The 20,548-nt window shown below is 38.2% G+C and overlaps 1 protein-coding gene across 1 annotated transcript in view; it reads right to left on the bottom strand.

Moving 5' to 3' along the window:
- Positions 1 to 20,548, bottom strand: part of Prss12 (serine protease 12) — a 55,402-nt gene that overhangs the window by 26,164 nt on the left and 8,690 nt on the right. The window contains exons 2-4 of the mRNA XM_021196101.1: positions 12,977 to 13,127; positions 4,778 to 4,956; positions 2,804 to 2,945 (exon numbers count right to left, since the gene is read on the bottom strand). Coding sequence (XP_021051760.1) covers positions 2,804 to 2,945; positions 4,778 to 4,956; positions 12,977 to 13,127 — 472 coding nt within the window. The remainder of the gene's footprint in view (positions 1 to 2,803; positions 2,946 to 4,777; positions 4,957 to 12,976; positions 13,128 to 20,548) is intronic.

The raw sequence follows: 20,548 nt of genomic DNA, 5'->3' as shown, positions 1-20,548 counted from the left end.
GTAAGAATCTGACCTTTCTCAGGCTTTGGAGACTCAACTGTGCTTGCTTTGCTGTGCATTTGAATTAACTTAACATCTTTTGGTTAACTTGATGAGTAACTAACCCGTAATTCATTCTTGTGTTTTGACTACAGTTTAACCCACCAGCCTGAGAGCGTGCAAAGAGATAAACCTCAAATTCCTTACCATGGAATAGCTCTGTGAAGTAGAGAGAGAAGATGATTGTTTGGTTTGGTTCTCTGCTGGTCTGAGTTCATTGGCTTCCCTAAGGTTCTCCGGAGTCCTTCTCCAAGAGAGAGTCCTAATTCACTGACTGCTCACAATTGGGACCCAATCCTGGATTAAAATTTGGCTGTTGTCCCACCAAAGTAAGAATGACGAGTGTTCTTTTCATAAGGTTATGTAAGTTTAATGCACAAATTTTTTTTATAAATGACACCGTGTGCCAACGGACTTTATTACATTATATTATGCATTGCAATAAGTGATAAGTTGTGCAATAGCAAATATCTATAAAATTGAAAAGTTGGCAGTTGGGTAACTGCATTTATTTTCACCCTTCTCTCAATATTTCTGTCATTTTTTAAGAATCATGGTAGGTATCACTAAACTTAAAGATCTCCAAAGTGCCTTCAAATCTCAGAGTCTATGAAATTCACTTCTCAGTCGGAAATCTTGGGCCAGTCCCTCCCCTCACTTGATACCTTTATTACCTCTCTACTAAGGACATATGACAAATTTTCCATTTGCATGAATTTTCCTAATAGTTCTACTGTGCAATCATTACATTTTCCTAACTAGATAAATTATTTAATAAATTAAGGCAACAGTTTCTAAATAGTTAGTTTAAGGCCATTTGTCTAACTAATCAAGTTTTTGGGTTTATTATTTTTTTCACAGCAACCAATGAACTTAAATTGTATACTGCCGTCACTCTTGACTTCAAGCATTCTCCCAATCGATGTATTAACCTTATTTCTCTCCATCTAATTCAGCCACAAAACATATAACAGGAAGTCTTGTTAGCCCGGGTCTGCATTTATACAAAGAAACCAAGTTTACTCTTTCTCATTCCAAGTGAATCACCGCTTTCAGAACTTCCTCTGTAACTTAATTGTGGTGCACGCTCACCCTGACACACCAACGAGGACATTTTGAGTACCCCCTAAGTCCAGATAGTTTATCTAAGAGAGGAAATGGCATTGACCTCTAAAACTGAAATATAAACTAAATGTAAACTAAACTATAAAATATGAAGGAAAAACAAGTATAAAATATAATTCCATATTTTATAGATTAGTTTACATTTAGTTTATACTTCAATTTTTCATTAATTGATTATTCACTAATTCACTAGTAGATTATTTTCACTAATGAGAAAAAAATGTAAAAATAAATTCCTATATCTGAGACTGGATTGTCAGCATAACATCCTCATTCAATACAACATGGCATATGCTAAGAAGTTCTTATTAATTAAATGGTCATATGTATTTGGCAATTATACCCCTTAACCTAATAATTTCAAAAACTGCTATCTGCCCAAAATTATAAACGTCAGTTAATTTGTACATTTGTATCTTCATGATAGCATTATTTATGATTAAGCTGAAAGTTACTCTTACCCTAGAAAATTAGCCTGAATATAATTAAATCATGGTGTGAGAGTTTCCCCAAAACATGCAACTCTGTACCATTATAAAACTAAAGCAAGTAACTACAAAATCACAGATTTAATATAATGGCTGCTACAGAGTTATACATGCAAAGTATATGTAATTCTTACAAAATGTGTAAGAATGGGAAGTTTCTTTTTCAAACTTTCTTTTTAAAATACAAATTTAAACATAGCTCTATCCAGCTTAGAAGCTGTATAATTTAAAGCTTTGTGAGTATTTGCAATTAGCTGTATTTCAAGCTGACATTAAGTAATGTCACAAACTTTTAAAAGAATCACATAGAAATATGAAACACAAGAATGAAAGGGCATCCATGGGCTTCATTTGAATATTTACCTCAAGGTCATCTTTCCAGTTACTTAAATCAACTTAGGTCTTTACACTGGAATGTATTATGTATGTAATACTAATGACATACTGCCCTAAGTGGGCTACTCAGATTGCAAGTGGACAAGGTCAAAGGCTAGTTCTAAAGGCCATCTCATGACAAGAGGGCTGTTCTTTTCCAACAAAAGTGTCAATTATCATCATGTTCCAAGAAAGAACCATGTGACACCACAACATTCCTCAATGAAACTGCTGAAATTGTAGACATAATGATGTCAAAACTAATAACCTCTTGTAGTAAAAATACATCATAATAAAAGCGAGCATTCACAAAACTTGCCTGAATAGACAAAAAAGCACACCAAAAGTCACTCATAACTTCAACCAATTTGCTCAAGAAAAGAGATGTTAGTAGGAAAGGTACATGAAATAAATGACAAGAGATGGTTACTCATTATCTTTTAAAATGTCATGTTTTAATCATAATTCCATTTGTATGTAGATAGGTGGGGGAGGGAGGGAGGTAAGTAGGCAGGTAGGTAGGTAGGCAGGTCAGTTGCGATAGTAGGTAGATATGTCAGTAGGTGGGCATTACTAATATGACAGGCAAATGATGACAAATTAAAGAAGATAATGGTGACAGAAGATAAGCAAATAGACAGATACCAGAAAACATAGATAAGCATCTGGTAAGTCAGGCATATCTATTTTTAGAAATTAAAGGTAAAAATTATGCAGTAATTATGACTTTAAAGATGTGTTTTGGCATTTAATGTCCCCACACCAGTGAGCCTTACTTAAATCCCAGCAGTCGACAAGCCACATATGTGTTCATCTCAGTCCAGCCATCATCACAGACTGTTCCCCATTGTCCCTTGTAGTACACCTCCAGGCGACCTTCATGGACACTTTTCCCTCCTGCCAGTCTGATGACACCATCTGTGATAAGGAGATAAAGACACAGAGCAAACTAACTTAGAGAGAAAAAAAAAAAAACAAGAAAGAAAGAAAGAAAGAAAGAAAGAAAGAAAGAAAGAAAGAAAGAAAGAAAGAAAGAAAGAAAGAAAGAGGGAGGGAGGGAGAGAGGAGGAGGGAGGGAGAGGGGAGGTGGGAGGGATGGAAGGAGGGAGGGAGGGAAAGAAGAACGAACCTTTGTTTGGCCTGATGTACCACTGTATTCAGACCTCCCTCTGAGCTATTTGATAGCCTATCATTGCTACTCTACAATGAGGTTAACGTATTCTTTCTGAAGATGAACACATTTGTCCTCCTGATATTTTTACTCTATTCTCCAAGTAGAAAATACATTCTGATGTAATTTCTAAGTACATATTTTTATTTTTCTATATTAAATCCTATCTAGGAAATTTCCCATAATTCCACTCCCCTCAAATCTAAACAACAGTCGTCATTGTCAATGAAACATCAAAGTATATAGTGACATAGAGATGGTACTTCAAATTTTTAAGTGAAAATCAAAATGCTGAACTAGGAATGCAGGGAAAGCTACTCTGGGTAGAGAGTGATCTATCTCAGACACTCATGGGTGATAACAGCACGCTTGCCTTTGTCTTTTTACGATAATACACATCTGAAATTTGAATCTTATTAACTCAGAGAGTAATTATACATGGAGAATTCTACGAGAGAGAGAGAGAGAGAGAGAGAGAGAGAGAGAGAGAGAGAGAGAGAGAGAGAGAGAGAGAGAGAGCAGAAAGCACACTATTTCATTCTCCAAAAAGGTAGACTTAAAAGCTATTTCCACCATCCCCATCCCACCCCCAGTCCAACTGCCTTTCCTGAAGTACAGACAGCCAGAGTAGAGCCTACATTTCATAGATCTCTGGGATCCACTGAAGCAAACAAAAGTCTCGACACAAAACTGGTGATGAGACCGTCTAGTCACTCTCCTTGAGAGACTAATTGAAGGTTGATCCCATCGCACCAGAAAATAAACCTGTTGCTTTTTGCATTGAAAAAAAAACTGGTGATGAAATTTTATTGTCTGCAAAAATATTGTGTCACCTATTGTCTCATATATCCTACCAAGGTACCAACAAGAGTATCTCATCTGAAAAATGTCACAGTGGTGCCTCAAGGAAATGAAACTCTCTGCCTTAACTTTGGAGTAAACTGGAAATTTCTAGTATGTATAAATGCATTGTGTTGCTAATAAAAACAACAGCATAAATAAAGATGTGTAAGATCAGAATTTCATGGACACTAATCCTTTTACTTTTCGTGCACACACACACACACACACACACACACAATTAAAAATAATTTAAAGCATCCTCTTCTATGATATATGACCCATATGAACAGGCACACTGCAATGTGCATCAGTCTAAAATGTGATTACAAAGCTAGCTTGGTCTCTTCATCAGTTTTCTTTAATCAGCAATCACATCCACACAGTTGATCAGCAGCTACCAACACATCTGGGAAAAACTGACTACCTGCTGAATGGATGGAAGATGTTATGCGCTGACACCTAATGTCTGGTATGAATCACTGCACACTAAGTTTGAGTGTTGGGTACTGCATATTACAGCAATGAAGCTTTGTTGGACTTTAAATAGAAACTTTTAGAAATAAGTGAGTGAAGAAATTATAATTTGAAATTAAAAAAATGTATTCGATTTTATCTTAAGTTTTGCTTAAGAGCATTATCTGTCTGCTTGTTAACAATATCTGAATTGAGAAAGAAAGCTAAGGCAATACCAGTCAGGAGGGCAGAAGGTAGCACATTTAGGAAGTGACACCCTTACCTGTTAGAGGAACACAAGACACTGCAGCATCTTCTTTATGGCCACAGTTATGTTCACCCCAGGAGCTCTTTGGACATTGCTCAATTGACAGCTCGTTTCCGGTGCAGCGTACTTCATCCAACAATATTGGGCCAGATCCTTCCCCAAAATGTGCCTGATGCCATGCTTTGGCAATGCCACTAAACATACATAAAAACAGATGAATTATGAATTCAACAATGACAGGTACTTCCTCCCCACCTTTGGCAAACATACAATGATTAAGCCCATTCCCTAGTCTTCGCCAGAGGTTATTCTTGAGGGTGCTTACTCTCTTTGGTCCACCACTACATGAATTTAAAAATGCTTGGTATTTCTCAACCTTTAACTCCCTTTTGCATTAATTACATAATCTCGGTGTTTTAAGCAGTACAGTATTGAAGACCCAAAAGAAACGCCATTATTTCCAAGCCTCCTACCAAAGGGCTGTTTATGACATAACATAAACACTATTTTAACAAGTACATTATTAAGCCATTCTTGTTGCTGTACACCTATCTATACCATCTGTCTGCAGAAGTTTTTCATCATCTCAAAATAAAAATAAGTTTTTAACGGTGCTATTTAGACAGAAACTGCTGTGGATGATTTGAAGGCAACATCCTCAGTCTATCTCCTTTATGCAGCACATAGAGCAAAGGTAACAGCTGGGACTGGAGAAGCCACACTGGCCCAAGTCGTGGTCCCTCCGTGTACACACTTTTTGGAGACAAGGTCTCAAACCATAGCCGAGACTACTCTGAAACCATCTCTGTAGTCCAGGCTAGCCTTAAGCTTACAGTAATCATTCTGCCTCAGTCTCTGGAGGGCTGGACTGGAAGCAAAAGTAACCCTCTTTCTTTGCTAGTTGTTTTTTATGGTGACAATTTATCTTTTTTTTTTTTTTAAATATTTATTTATTTATTATATGTAAGTACACTGTAGCTGTCTTCAGACACTCCAGAAGAGGGAGTCAGATCTTTTTACGGATGGTTATGAGCCACCATGTGGTTGCTGGGATTTGAACTCCGGACCTTCGGAAGAGCAGTCGGGTGCTCTTACCCACTGAGCCATCTCACCAGCCCCCATGGTGATAATTTATCACAGCAACAACTTAAAACATGCCCTTTTACGAGAGAGAGAGAGAGAGAGAGAGAGAGAGAGAGAGAGAGAGAGAGAGAGAGAGAGAGAGAGAGAGAGAGAGAGAGAGAGAGAATAGTAAAAAGTTACCACGCTAAAATAATAGGATTGTTGTTCTTATAACCTTGGATATAAGAGATGTATTTCTCAACAAGACAGGAAGCCCAGAAGGCAGGATATGAAGCTTAAAAAGGTTACGTTTGAGTACATACAAATTGGAAACTACCACATAATCAGTCATAGGAAAACTGAATACTTTAGAACAAATATTTGCAATACAGAACAGCAACCAATTCTTGGTAATTACCAAGGATAGGAATCTTATTAGATTTTATTGAATAAGAAAACAACCAATTTCAAAAATAATAGGGTGACAGGATGGATTAAAGTGGAAAAAGAATTACCTGTGGCCACTGACCACATAAGATGTTCTAGCTCCTAAGGGGTCAAATTCAAGAACAATAAAGCATTCTTACATGTCACACTTTTTCACAGATTTAAAGGATTAATACTATCTGAATGCAAAACTTTGGCAAAGAATTTCTATCCCCAAGGAAAAAGATCACAAAGACCTGTGTCCCCTGGTGACTGGGAGTGAGCCCTTACTCTGGGGCCAAATAACTTAACTATGCTGGATTCCAAATACTGAGTGATTGCACTGCAATTTCTCAGATAAAAGTGTGAGCCCTGCTGCTTGCTTCTGGCCTGCCTCTCATACTTAACAAGAATCCAGAACTAGGGAGTGTCAATTGCAAACCCTGACCCGGGAGAAGCTACTTATGCCAAAGTATTTCTAAAGCACCAATGTGTATTTTATTTTCTGTCTTATCTATTTCCATATTTTCCCCTGAAACAATATCATGTTAAAATATTTAATTAAAATAATGGATCATGAAAACAATAATAAACATGAGGGGGGAAAACTAACCAGAAAAAAAATGTCATGCAACATTAACTTAGTTTTCTAGTTTAACATTTGCATTTATTAAAATCAGGATAACATGTGCATGTTTATGCGTACATACACATACGCACATACATATACACACTCCTTCACCCAGGATTTTCTAGTGACCTGCTGCTAGTTTTCATGGGAAAAACAAAGAAATGTATGACTTCTAAAAAGATCAGACAGTACTGAGGAAAGGGCAAAACTCAGGACTTCAAAGAGTTCTATGTGAATTCAGTGAGCCATGTGTGCTCTGTCCTTCCCTTATGGAAATAATTTTCACACTAGCCTGCTAGTTTCGTGCTGAAGTTCCAGGAGTTCATACCTTTCGTGCCCTGATCACAGAGAAAGCTTATGGGAGACGCTGTTCTGATATAGCGATAATGCACTGGCTGGTTTTGTGTGAAGCCATTTGACCTAGGTGACAGCAAGTCCCAATGAACACTGGTTAGTTTCATTCTGTGTCTGACCCTTATCCAGTGTGTTCCCTTCATTAATCAAAGTGGATGGACTCATTATAGATAGACAAGGCCAAATAAACATCACCATCTGACCCAAACTTGGCCACTACTTGAAGTAGACAAGGTAGGTAGACCAGATAAGCACATACTCTTTAGGTTATAAAGGACTGGCTCTTTAACTGCACATACCAGTTTGTGACACCTGGCCTGTGGCTAGAAGAACTCATTTTACTGATCAGTGTACTGGGTCTACACTGGAAGGCAGTCCCCTCCATCACCAGTGACTCCCGATCTGCAATGACTCCGTATGACTTGCCTGGCCCTGGCCCAAGAGCGCTGTGCATATTAACTTATTTAATCTCTCCCTGCAACTTCATGAGGTTACAACACCAACTTTACAGATAAGAAAACTGAGGCTGACAGTTAAATCGCTTTCCCAGAATCCTACTGTGTCTGAATGGCAGCTACCAACAGGCTCTGAACATCTAGTGTGTTAGAGCTTCCTGGGGTATTTTGATTGAGGACAGATGCTCTGTCTCACGCAGTTCAGCCAAAACATCATCAGTACCATTTTATTTCTTCTCTTTATTTCAGATCTGTATGTTAGTTCTGCCTTTTAACAGAGTATAGCATGCGTGAAAAGAAAATCTTCTATTGATGGAGCCCGGAATCAAGACTGTTTCTCCCTAACAGGATAGAATCCATGGCTCCTAGTGGGCTTAACTTTCCCATCTGTTAACAAACTTCCCTTTCTGGTCAATCAATTCCATATATCTAGAAAAGTTTTCACTGTAAATTTTGTAAGATTTTTTTTTTTAATGGAGAGGGAAATTTTTAAAAAGGAAAAAATTTAAAAAGCAACTTATACAAAATAATTTTTACTCTAACTATTTAGCAGGATTCTGTAGGAGCATTTTATAGCTCCCTCTAAGGGGGAAAAACACTAATGGAAAGATACATTTAAAATAATTAAATTTCTATGTAAATTATAGAACTTCAGCACAATGAAATGTAATGTCATGCTAAGCTGTGCTTTTAAAGCCATGAGGGAATGCTTTTAATATAAATTCACAGAAAGGAAGTTGAAAATGTCTCCACCTGAATTTCACTGAGTACATAAACGTCCCCAGGTTATCTAATTGTACAGCATCTGCCGGTCTCCCTTTTTTCTTTTCATGGTCCCCACACTCTGAGTTAACCAAATTTAAGTATCATAAGTACGATAATTCCTTTTGCATTTAGAAAGCTTTCCAGCTACCAAAACACACAGAGGCTATTAAAATATGAGGGTCAAAATGACAGAATCTCAAAAGGAAATTGTAACTAGCACTCCAGCGACGCACCGTGCAGCTTCCCTTCGCTGGTTCAGCAAAGCAAGCAGAAGTGAGAGGAAATCTGCCTAAGAACAAAGCATGAATAAAGCATGAAACAACTACGCCGTCCGCCATCAACCATGGATCATTAAAAACAATTTCACCCAAAGGTACTTAGACTTACAATAAGCAAGCACGGACGAAGAGGATTTGCATAGTATCACTTGAATACAAGCTCTGAGGGAAGTATAAGCCAGGGGGAAGAAGAGCATGTGGACTGGATGGTTGGCCCAATGCGTCATGAAAAACTCTGTGAAGCTGGGTTGCTAGTAGACTAGAGTTTTTGGGAGGACTTTGCAGCTCCCATCCCTGAGGTAAGGGGCTTGTTTTAATGTGATGGTCTGCCTCATCGAAGGTCCCAAAGAAATGGGGCCAACCAATCAAAGAGTGAAGCCTCCGAAACCACTCCCAGATATGTGGGAGACTGAGGCAGGAGGATTACAAATTAAAGACTGACTGTCTGAACCACAAGGTGAGTTCAAGGGCAGGTTGGGTAAGTTAGTTTCTTTCTCAAAATAAAAGAGACAGAGATGAGGATTTGAGCTTAGTGACAGGACACTTGAATGTCAAGATTCAGTCTTCAATCAAGAAAGGAAGCAATGAGCTAATCCTGAAGAGAGTAAGACTTTACTTAACTACATTAGCATCAGCTTCCTAGGAGTGTGCTTCTGTCTCCTCTTCAGTTTCTAGACTATTTGTCAACACAGTCTTTTTAGGAACTATTTTTTTTTTTAAGAAACCATTCCTTTCTTTATTAAACGTAACTTGCAAGTGACAAATATTGCAAAGTTTTTTTTCTTTTAATCCTTTCTCCAAAATTAACTTACTATTTGAATCTTTACTGCTGAAATGTTCAGCAGCCTCAGAAACAGATGGAAGCATATTTACCTTTCAAAAACCAGTTCCTATTGGTCTTAGTTTGTATTTTTATAGTGAAAATACATTTGTATTTCACGAAAGAGTGCCACACTACAACATGAACTTTTATTATCATTTGATAACTCCATGTATCCTTAACATTCCATATGTTATTTAAATTTAATATGCATTTTCTAAGTGACAAAACATTGCCTTTCTATCTGCCTTGTGGTTTATAGTAATCCTTATTGTAAATATTAAAATTGCAAGGGGAATCCAAGAGATGCCCAAAACAACATAGGCTGTTTCTATTACTCTTGGTTGCCTCCCAGGTAAAACCATTTTACTGAAGACACCACCCACTTTTGGTAGAGGAGGTTGGGGAACTGCGCTGGAGCTAACATAGACGCCTCCTCGGGAGGACTAGCTCTTACAGCATCCTAAGGTGCTATGTAAGCTAATAATGGAGAAAAGCAATCAATACCCTGCCCAGACGGAGAGACCGCAATGAACAGCATGGCAAAATATCCTTAACAATGCAATCAATAGGTACTTATTTCTTGGGGATAGTGAAGAATCATCTAACTGGACTTAAGGTCTACTGAATAGAAAGGAATTCAAGTCTGATAATGTATATTTAGCCAATTACCATGACTTGTAAGGTCATGACCCCTAGAGAAAAAAAAACTATTACTGCCACTCTCTAAACCAATATAATTTCTAACTGCATTCTAAATCCTTACCCACAGGTAAGTGTAACTCTGACCACTTATCAATGAAACTTCTCTTTACAGCAGATAAAGATAATTACAGAAATTCACAGCTGGAAGGATGCATAGACCAACCGACTATGGGGTGCCTGACCTCAACTGATACCTCTACAGCATGACTCCTGTACCTAAGGCTTGGAGAATATCACAGAAGATGAGGCAGAAAGATTTAAAGAGTCAGAGGACTGGAATGTCTGTTATGAGATCATGTTTTCTAGATAGGGAAGCTATACCCAAGAAATCTCAATAATGTGGATGCCTGAAGAAGATCAGCATGATGATGTCATCAGTGGGCATGCCAATGTAGATGGGGGAAATCTTATAAGGCTCTATTCCTAGAAGAAGAGCTACAGGCAATTAAAAAATACCAGCTGCTGAGAAAAGAAGATCTGGTCTTCACCAGAGACAAACCCACTTGATCTGAAGTAGTCAGTCCTAACCACATATACACATGAGCGACACTAAATGGACTCACCAGGTTATAGTTTGTATATACATGTGTGTATGTATGTTTATATGTAATGATAATAATTTTAAAAGAGATCAGGAACTTGAGAGGGAGTTTGGGGGCACAGGAGTTGGAATGGCAAAAGGAGGTATGGAAATGATGTAAATAGTGTACTCGTGTATTAAAGCCTCAAAAACTTAAAATTTTAATTAATAAAAAGTCAATATAATGCCAGGCAGTAGTGATATATGCCTTTAATCCCAGCCATTGGAAGGCAGAGACAGGTGGATTGGATCTCTGAGTACAAGGCCAGCCTGGTCTATAGAGTGAGTTCCAGGACAGCCAAGGTTACACAGAGAAACCCTGTCTCGAGGAAAACAACAACATGCCATTGGCATAGTCTTTAACATTCTGTCTTGGGTAAAGGCATATGTCTCTTCATAGTCAAGTTGAAAATCACTTGGCACATCGTGAACATAAGTAATCGACAACTCAGTAAATACAGATTATACTAATTAGAGTGCTTTGAAAATACAGAATCCAGAGATAGTTCTAAATAAAATGAAGAAGGTCTGGATAGAGAAATTGCATCTGAAACATCTCGCCGCCAAATGCTCAGCTGACTTTTAATGTTCAGCATCTTTTAAACTAACACTCCCTTGTTAGATTGACCCTGACAGCTTATAAATCTTGTACAATTATTACATAACTAACAACTGTAAATTAGAAAACATGTAATGGGGGAGCTAACTGTTCGGAAGAGCTGTCTTGTAACAACTCCGAGGTAGGAGGACAGCAGGCTTAGAGAAGCCTGCAGGTGTTCATGCTGCCATGCTGTTTTATCTCCAACAGCAACAGTTGGAAACATTAATAACACTGTCCTTGAAATTGAAACCTAGACAAACAATAAAAAATGATCTTCAAATTTCACAATTTGTTACGGTTCTATTAAAAAGAACTGACAAGCCCTATAGCTGACCCACCTAAAGAACGTGATGATAGCAGCCAACTACACTGCTAGTGATTAAGGTCAAAGTCAGAATTTCAGGATCTCTTATGCTCCTTCGGTTCCCACACATGAACTACAAATCAGACAATAAGTCACACAGAGAAAGTGAAGATGTCACTTCTATGTTGAATTTTAGTCTTGCCATTAGGGGATAAAACAAACAAATAATCAAAACAGAGGCAGTCTATGGCCGTGACTCCAGGTGAAGAGTAAGTTGGTAGGCCTTCACCTGTGGTGCCGCCTAAGAAGAATGCTAGCTCCGAGCTAATGGAGCCATTGTGACTCATTTCCAATTTCAGGACCTGGAAGAATGAAAGAAGCAAATACATGGAACTTACTCAGAAGAAGGGACATTCTCTAGTATGTCCGTGCGAGAAGCCTAAGCAACGAAAACAGAAGACTGTCATAGGCTCTCAATGACTTCAGGGACATCATGTTCAGCTACACTAAATTATCTTGGACTAAATCCTCCTGTGGGCCAACCATCAGTACAAGACACTGTGTGAGTGATGACAAACACTTGAATACGATGAGGAATTAGGCTAATTATGATAATGATAATTCAATGTAAAATATTAACTTTTAGAATATCTCATATAATCCCAGGTAAACTTTTAACTGTGTTAACCAATGCTAGAAAAGCATAATATTAGAAACCAATGTTAGAAAAGAATAATCACGAGCCTGAAACGACTGTGGATGCCGGTTTGCACTCTGATGTTCTCCTTAGACACTTCATTCCATTCTGTATATGGGAATCACTTCCTTTGTACATGAATAAACATCCTTTGTTCTCAGAACATAACTAACAAAAAAAGGAAGTGATCTTCTAAAGTTTAGATAATCTTTGGGAAAGTTAGATTTAAAGTAAGCTAACAATTAGTGTGTCATCCAATGACTTAGGGGAAAAAACAAATGCGGTAGACAATAGCAGCCTACTTGTGAGTTACATAAAGGCTACTCATGAAAGCGGTTCAGACACAGGCAAGTTAGATCTTTAGAATATGTAAGCACTCTTCAGTGAGTTTATGGACTTGTACCAAATTCAAAAATAGCCTTTATTGTTGGTTTAAGGAAATGTGCAATTTAAACATACGACACCCTCTTTGGTGTATGGAAGTAACCACCAAAAATTAAGAAAATAAAATAAGTCAAAAGCAACACAAAACAAACCTGAACCCCAGCTGCCTGCAGATGACTTCTGCATCTGCATTGTCCCATTGGTCATCACAGATGGTCCCCCACTGGCCAGCGTGGTAAAGCTCCACTCGACCTTCATGCCCACTGTTGCCACCAACAAGGCGAATCACGGGCAACACCGGGCCTGTGTGACACAAAGTTAAAGGCGGCGTCAAAGCCATGATTTTGTACTTTTCCATTACAGTACACATATTCCATTTTCTTCCATTCTCAGAAATAATATTGATTAAGCTATGCCAGTGGCATGTCCATACAAATGCATATCTAATATATATTATGAGACTCCTGACCAATTAAAATACCCCAAATTGAATTAATTATATTCAGAGAGGGAGCACCTTCGAGGAAATAATCCTAATTCATTTTTTTTTTAAATTCCAGAATTCAGAAAGGATACATGAACAACTTCCAGTCATTTAAGACATAGTTAACTTTCATCAGATCATGGTGAAGTCATTAATTTTGTATTTAACTTAATTAACATTGAACTTAAATTGAACAACTTCAATGTGTAATCATTAGCCAGAGTTCTCACGTCTATAATGTATTTGTTTTCAACACGAAATTACTTTTACATTAGTAGAAATTAATGCAAAGTTCAATCTACTTCATTGGGTGCGGTTCAGTTCACACTCACATCCTGTGTTCAGGACTCCTCAAGTGGCCACATTCATTCAGTCTTGGTGCCTTATAAATCCCTAAAATCCTCTGTCACCATTTCTGGCCCATACACTTGGCCATGACTTCATGCCTCCCACCTCTGCCCTCCCCCCCCAAAAAATCCCACATTGGTTCCCACCTCAGAATCCTTACTTTTGCTGTCCCTCAGACTTGAAAGGAATATTTCTCTTACACTTGCAGGCATCCCCCTGATTTTCATAGGACCCGTCTCTCTCCATTAGGTTGTCAACTATCAACATTCCTTCCCCTAAGAAGACATCTGAGCTAAATCAGTATCCTAACCAGTTCTAGGTGCAAGCTGTAATCTCAGCTCTCTAGAGGTAGAAGTAGGAGGATTGTCACAAGCTGAAGGCCAGCGAGCTCTAGATCAACCAGTGCTACACGGAGAGACTCCATCTCAAAGTAACAAACTCCGAAGCCCCAGCATACTACTTAAAATCCATAGACACATCTCTCTGACAGAGCAGTTAATCCTTTGTAAGTTTTGAGCATGCAAAGCCAGGTCTACCTGTAGATCCCGATATTCTGACAGCATAGAAAGGAAAGAATTTTTTGACAAGTATAGGTCAACAGAGAAGGATGTGAAAATATCACAAGCAAATCTATTTCTTTGTATACTGTGCAAAAATTAGGGAGTACAAATGGGAATGGTATGACTGAGAAGGACAAAAAAAATGGAATTTATAGAGATAATAAAAGAAAATGAAAAATACAGACAATATCAAGGTTTGATGGGCATCGCGTGTTCTGGAGAAAGGATCACAGATGTCAGAACACACTTACACCATCCCCTACCACTGACTCTTCCTGACAGTCCACAGCAATCCCTCTAAATCAGCCCTTAGGGTGTCTTGTGATGAACGCTTTTGTTTTGTTTTGTTTTGTTTTGTTTTGTTTTGCTTTGCTTTGCTTATAATCATCCTCTCCAATTTTCCCAGGACCTGTACTCAAACATTGCCATGGGCTGGCAGCTAGCATTTCAGGTCCTAGAATATCTGATCCTGATGTTATCACCAAAGAAAATGTAAAGAGCTGTATGTTGCGTATTCATTAGCTTCGGCTTACCTATTAATCCGAAGGTTACATGTTCAAATATATTGTTCACATTCAGAGATGAACATTTGCATACTTATACCTTATCACCTTATACCTAGAATGTAAGTGGGAATGAGCCTTTACTCAAGCCAACAACCAACAGAAGGGAATATGCTATCTACAACCCAAAGAAAACTGCCAATATTACCATTACACCCCATCTCAATGGGCTAAGTGTGACATGTTTGTTATAGGCTTATGTGTTTGCACGCTTGGTCCACAGTTCCTGCAGCTGTTAGGGAAGGTCACAGAGCCTCACTGGAGGAAGTGGGTCACTGGAGGCAGGACTTAGAACATTGTAGTTCCACCCTACTTCCTGTTTGCCATCCTCTTCCAGAGTGTGAATGAGAGTGACCAGCTAGCTCCTTGCTCTGAATGTTATATCTTCCCTGCCTACTGCCATTTCTCCCCTGCCATGATGCACCATGTCCTTCTGAAACCGTGAGCCAAAATGAACACTTTCCATTATTTCCTATTGCCAAAATAAGTGTTTCATGTGCAACACAGTGCATAATATTTTTACAACCAAGTTATATAAAAGGAAAATGTGATAAAATTAGATATTGGAAAACCAAATAGAATTCAGAGTTATGCATTCGTTTTTAGCAGTATTTAATTATATTGTTGAATACCATTCAGACTTATATTTGCATTTAAACACTTAAGGAAATGGTTTAACTAAGACACATTTATCATCTGGATATTTAAAACACAGTGAAACTAGAACAAGATTTTTTTTTTTTTTTTTTTTAGGATGGGAAAAGCTACACATGATAGCAGCTGCCACCTTCTTGGGTCACACCCCACCCACCAGATGTCTATTTCACAAAACAGTATGTTTTCAAATCTCCTTGACAACAAACTTCATTCCAATAAATGGGAATATGGCCCAGTCCAGATAATGAGGTTTGGTTTGTTATTTTGTTTCTTCTGAAAATCCAAAGGCAGATGTTAGCTTTATCAAATGTAAGAAACAAATCTATCAAAGTCTTTGGGTTTTTATAAATGGAAGAAGCTCAAAAGATGGGTTTGGAAGGGGAAAAAGAAACAGTAGAACAACATATACACACATCACACTTTTGAATAGGTATAGATCAAGGAAATCAAAAGATCAAATCAGAAACCTTTAACATTTTAACATTTTAAATATTTATTTTGTGCACAAAATGTTTTGCTTGCATGTATGTATATGCACCCAGAGTATGGAGATCACAAAAATCACCCTTACCCCCTGTATTTATAGTTGCAAATGGCTGTTCACAAAGTGAGTTCTAGGAACTGAAACCCAGACCTTGGCAATAGTGACAAGTGCTCTAGCAGCTCTGTCACCTCCCCAGCCCTCAGAAGCCCTCAGACTTGAAGAGCTGCTTGTATTGGGTTTTGTTATCTAAGACATGACCAAAAAGAAAATGGTCAATTTGCAGATATAAAATAGAAGTCCAGATGTTTTTGTGCAAGAATTCTGTCACCTGGCCAAGTGAGGCTTAGGTTGGAGTCTGGCCTTCACTAAATACCACGCTGAGCTGCAAGTGACTCTAAGCTCTGCCAACCAGTGAGAAGAGAGACACTTAAAGAAAAGCTTAGATATTTGAAGATTTCTTCCAACTCCACCATTCAATGTTAGACTTTTAAAATATGTGTCAGCAAGACCTTGAAACTCATTCATAAAATAATAGCATGCAGATGGGATCTACTTTAATATACACATTAAAGGTGCAGCTGGATTGTAATTTAAAAATACCTAACAAACAAAAAGAAAGAAAGAAAGAAAGAAAGAAAGAAAGAAAGAAAGAAAGAAAGAAAGAAAGAAAGAAAGAAAGAAAGAAAGAAAGAAAGAGTATATATCCGGGCATGGTGGCGCACGCCTTTAATCCCAGCACTTGAGAGGCAGAGGCAGGTGGATTTCTGAGTTCGAGGTCGGCCTGGTCTACAAAGTGAGTTCCAGGACAGCCAGGGCTACACAGAGAAAGCCTGTCTCGAAAAAAACAAACAAACAAAAAAATTACCTAGCACTTAATTGGTTAACATGGTAATATCTATAACTTTATTCATGCTACAGCATCCATCAGTCAAACAATAAGCAATATTACCAGTTGTCTTCACAACCAGTAATCTGGGTTGCTCTGCTTTTATTAAGAATATCTTGTGCTTAAAAGGGCAGGACACTAAAGGATGATATGGACAGTAATATTGGCTTTTCTGGTTTTTGTTTGCTGGGTGATAGTTTATATTTTTTTGAGATTTATTTATTTTATGTATATGAGCACACTGTTGCTCTCTTCAGACATACCAGAAGAGGGCACGATTTCCATTACAGATGGTTATGAGCCAACATGTGGTTGCTGGGAATTGAACTAATGACCTCTGGAAGAGCAGTCAGTGCTCCAAACTACTGAGCCATCTCTCTAGCCCCAGTTTATATTCTTTCTTTGATCAAAACAGGATGTGGTCACTGGTAGACTGTTCGTGCTTCAGTGGCTGGTGCTAATGCCACATCCTTGTGCACTTGGGAGTGCTGACATACTTTAGTGTGGTACACACACACATACATACACATACACACACGCACACACAGAGACAGAGACACAAATAAAGAGAATAAAGTTTGGAGAAGGACATATTGGGGAGAAAGGAGTCTAGAAGAAATTGAAGGAAGAGAGTGAGGGAATAGATATAGCTAAAGTACAATATATGATATTCTCAAGGAAATACACAGACACACACACACAGACACACAGACACACACAGACACACACACACACAGACACACACACACACAGACACACACACACAAACACATACACACATCAGTTAAGAGTACTTGCTACTCTTGCAGAACACCTGAAGTGGTTATCATCACCTGTATGGTGAAAACATCCTTAACTCCAATTCCAGGAGATCTAACACACTTTTCTGGCCTCCACATATACCAGACACCCTACGTGGAGCACATATATACATACATGCAGGCAAAACTCACATACAAACAAAACAAAAATAAGTAAATGTTGAAAAAAGGTGGAGACACTCAAAGTTGACCTCTGTCTTCCAGATGTGTAGACACAGGCAAATGCACACATACACACATATACGTCACAGGGAGAGTAAGAGAGTAGGGAAGAGAGGAGAGAGAGATCAAAGAGACGGCCTTTATTTTGTAGTTTAAGAAATTAAAAAGAAAAAGTAAGTCCCATTAAAAAATTCTTAGATAATTTGCATACCCACCAAATATGTACACCAAATAAAAAGTTAAAGAAATATGTCTGAGGGGTTTGAATACTTCAAGGTTATTTTAAATTACAAAATATTCTACAGGTAGATATAATTTTATGCATACCACAAACACCAGCAATTTGCTTTTTTTTAATTTTAAGTTTCCAACAATTTGTTCCAATTTAATAATCCACTTATTCTTCTCAAATGCTACTTGAAATTTCATTTAAATTGATATATTGTCTGTATTAATTACCACCTCTACCACCAAATTATTCATTTCAATAGAGATAGAATAATGTTCTAATAACAAAAACACTACAACCATACTTGATCATGCAAACAAACCACAGGGAGACTTAATGCCTACCCAGGAAAAACAGTCTTCTCCAGGGAAAGGTATGCCAATTGGTTACCCAGTGCCACACGTTTAGCTCTGAAAACCTACGTACAAGTTACACACTGACTGAGCAGATTTATTTAATTAATTAGGAATATTTATACATGTATGTATGTAACAACAATTAGTGAAAAAAGAAGCCACTCATTTGAAAGAAGCAAGGTGGGGTGTAGGAGAGAGAAAAGGGAAGGGAGAGATGATTTAATTATATTATACTTTGAAAAAGCAAGAGAAGTAATTTAAAGAATAGTGCCTAACAACTTGTCGCCTAAATAACAAGGACATTTAGAGATGAGACATGGAAAACCATAGCATTCACAAGCTTTGGGAACAGCTTCCAAGCCAAGATTTTACTGAGCCATACCTTCTCAAGCCTAAACCACACGGCAAGAGACTGGAGTCACTTCGCTCTGTGATGTGACAAGAGATGAGGAGCGCTTGTCCAATATTCTTTTAACAAATTCATACACACTGGTAGGTAATTCTGAGATGCCAGTTTGCATGTCACCCACAAATGAGTTCTCGGTCAGGTAACAGTTTATTCTTACTATCCTAGGATGTTTAAAGTGGTTGCGATAGGAAGAACTATACTGATTTCCTTAATCTGTGGATGGGAGAAGCTGTATCCAACAACACAGTTTCTGTGCCCTGAACTCCTGCCCAGCACTTTCTCCTGGCCTCCAAACCTAGGCAAAGACCCTACAAGAATCTCCCTTTAAGACATTGGGGGTTTGCACATGCGCTGTAGCATGCCAGTGATCACCATTCTAGTCAGGCAGATGCGTAGACACAGCCTCAGGCTTTCTGTCCACTGAGAAGGGAGAAGAGTGGCTTGGTCAGGATCCTCCAGCAGGAGTGACTTTGTCCTAATGGACGTATGGATTTTCAGTAGGGCTGTGGATACGATGTGTCTATATGTATGCATGTATGCACACATTTGTACAAACTGTAGGTACACAATTATAAATGAGAAAGAGCAATAGCTTAGCTCAATATAAGAAAGATTAAAAGGCAGCCCAGTCATAGTTCACAGCCAGGTTGACTACGAGCTCCTGCTGTGTGTACTGTAGTACCACATAAACTTCAAACTAAATTTTTTCCTTAGCAAATACTTTTTTTTTTTTTTTTTTTTGGTTTTTCGAGACAGGGTTTCTCTGTATAGCTCTGGCTATCATAGAACTCACTCTGTAGACCAGGCTGGCCTCGAACTCAGAAATCCACCTGCCTCTGCCTCCCAAAGCAAATACTTTTTAATTGCCACAACTCTATTTCATCAAAAGCAGTCTGTCCCTCCCCCCCACCCCCTACAGCCCTCCACCTTACTACTTCTGAAATGTTTCTCAGACTGGCAGCTAATTTTGCTGGACCATATTCCAATAGAACTGAGCCTACATAAATCGCACAAGGGAAATTTTGCATAATATTATTTTCTAAATACTTGCATTTAAAAATTTCACTACTCTGATCATTAAAACGTTTCTATTCCGAGCAGAGGTCTGAGGGCAACTATGTCCGCCATTATAGATATATGCAGCAGGATGTGTAAAACTGTATCCCTGTGGACTGACACCAAAACCAAAAAAAAGCCCTATTACACAATAATACCGAGCATTCTTCTTTCTTAATTTTTTGGCAAAAATATTTAACTTACTGTCATTTTAGATCATATTCTTCTTTTGTGTAGATGTATGTTCAGCTTTATAAAGGAAAGAGAACAGAAAAGATTCCAGGGTTCATGTTACAGAAATTGGCCCCATGGAGAGCTTTGTGGGAAGTAGAGTCCCACATGCTCTTCCTCATATGCAGAACCTAGTGGCCAACAATATGTGTACATATGCAAACAAAAGCACATTCAGGCATAGCATGTAAACAAGAGAGCAGAAAAAAATCTCAATATAGGGGGTGATGGACAGAATGCGGGTAACAAACATGAGTTAGGCAATCAGTTACAAAGCTAAGTTTTCTACCTCCTACTCTGCTTTGGAATTTTTTTTTTTTTTTAGTGGTAAGTACATAAAAACATATTCCATAACAAAGGTGTAAACCCGGTCTGAAGGGTCGCTGTTTCAGATTGCCCATTCTAACTACATGAAGTTCACTGAATTGCTACAGAATTCTTACTTCCAAGGGGTTTTGTTTGTTTGTTTTTTGCAATC

Source organism: Mus pahari, chromosome 4 (assembly GCF_900095145.1).
Source record: "Mus pahari chromosome 4, PAHARI_EIJ_v1.1, whole genome shotgun sequence".
Classification (NCBI taxonomy): domain Eukaryota; kingdom Metazoa; phylum Chordata; class Mammalia; order Rodentia; family Muridae; genus Mus; species Mus pahari.
This window is presented reverse-complemented; position numbering and strand designations above follow the sequence as displayed.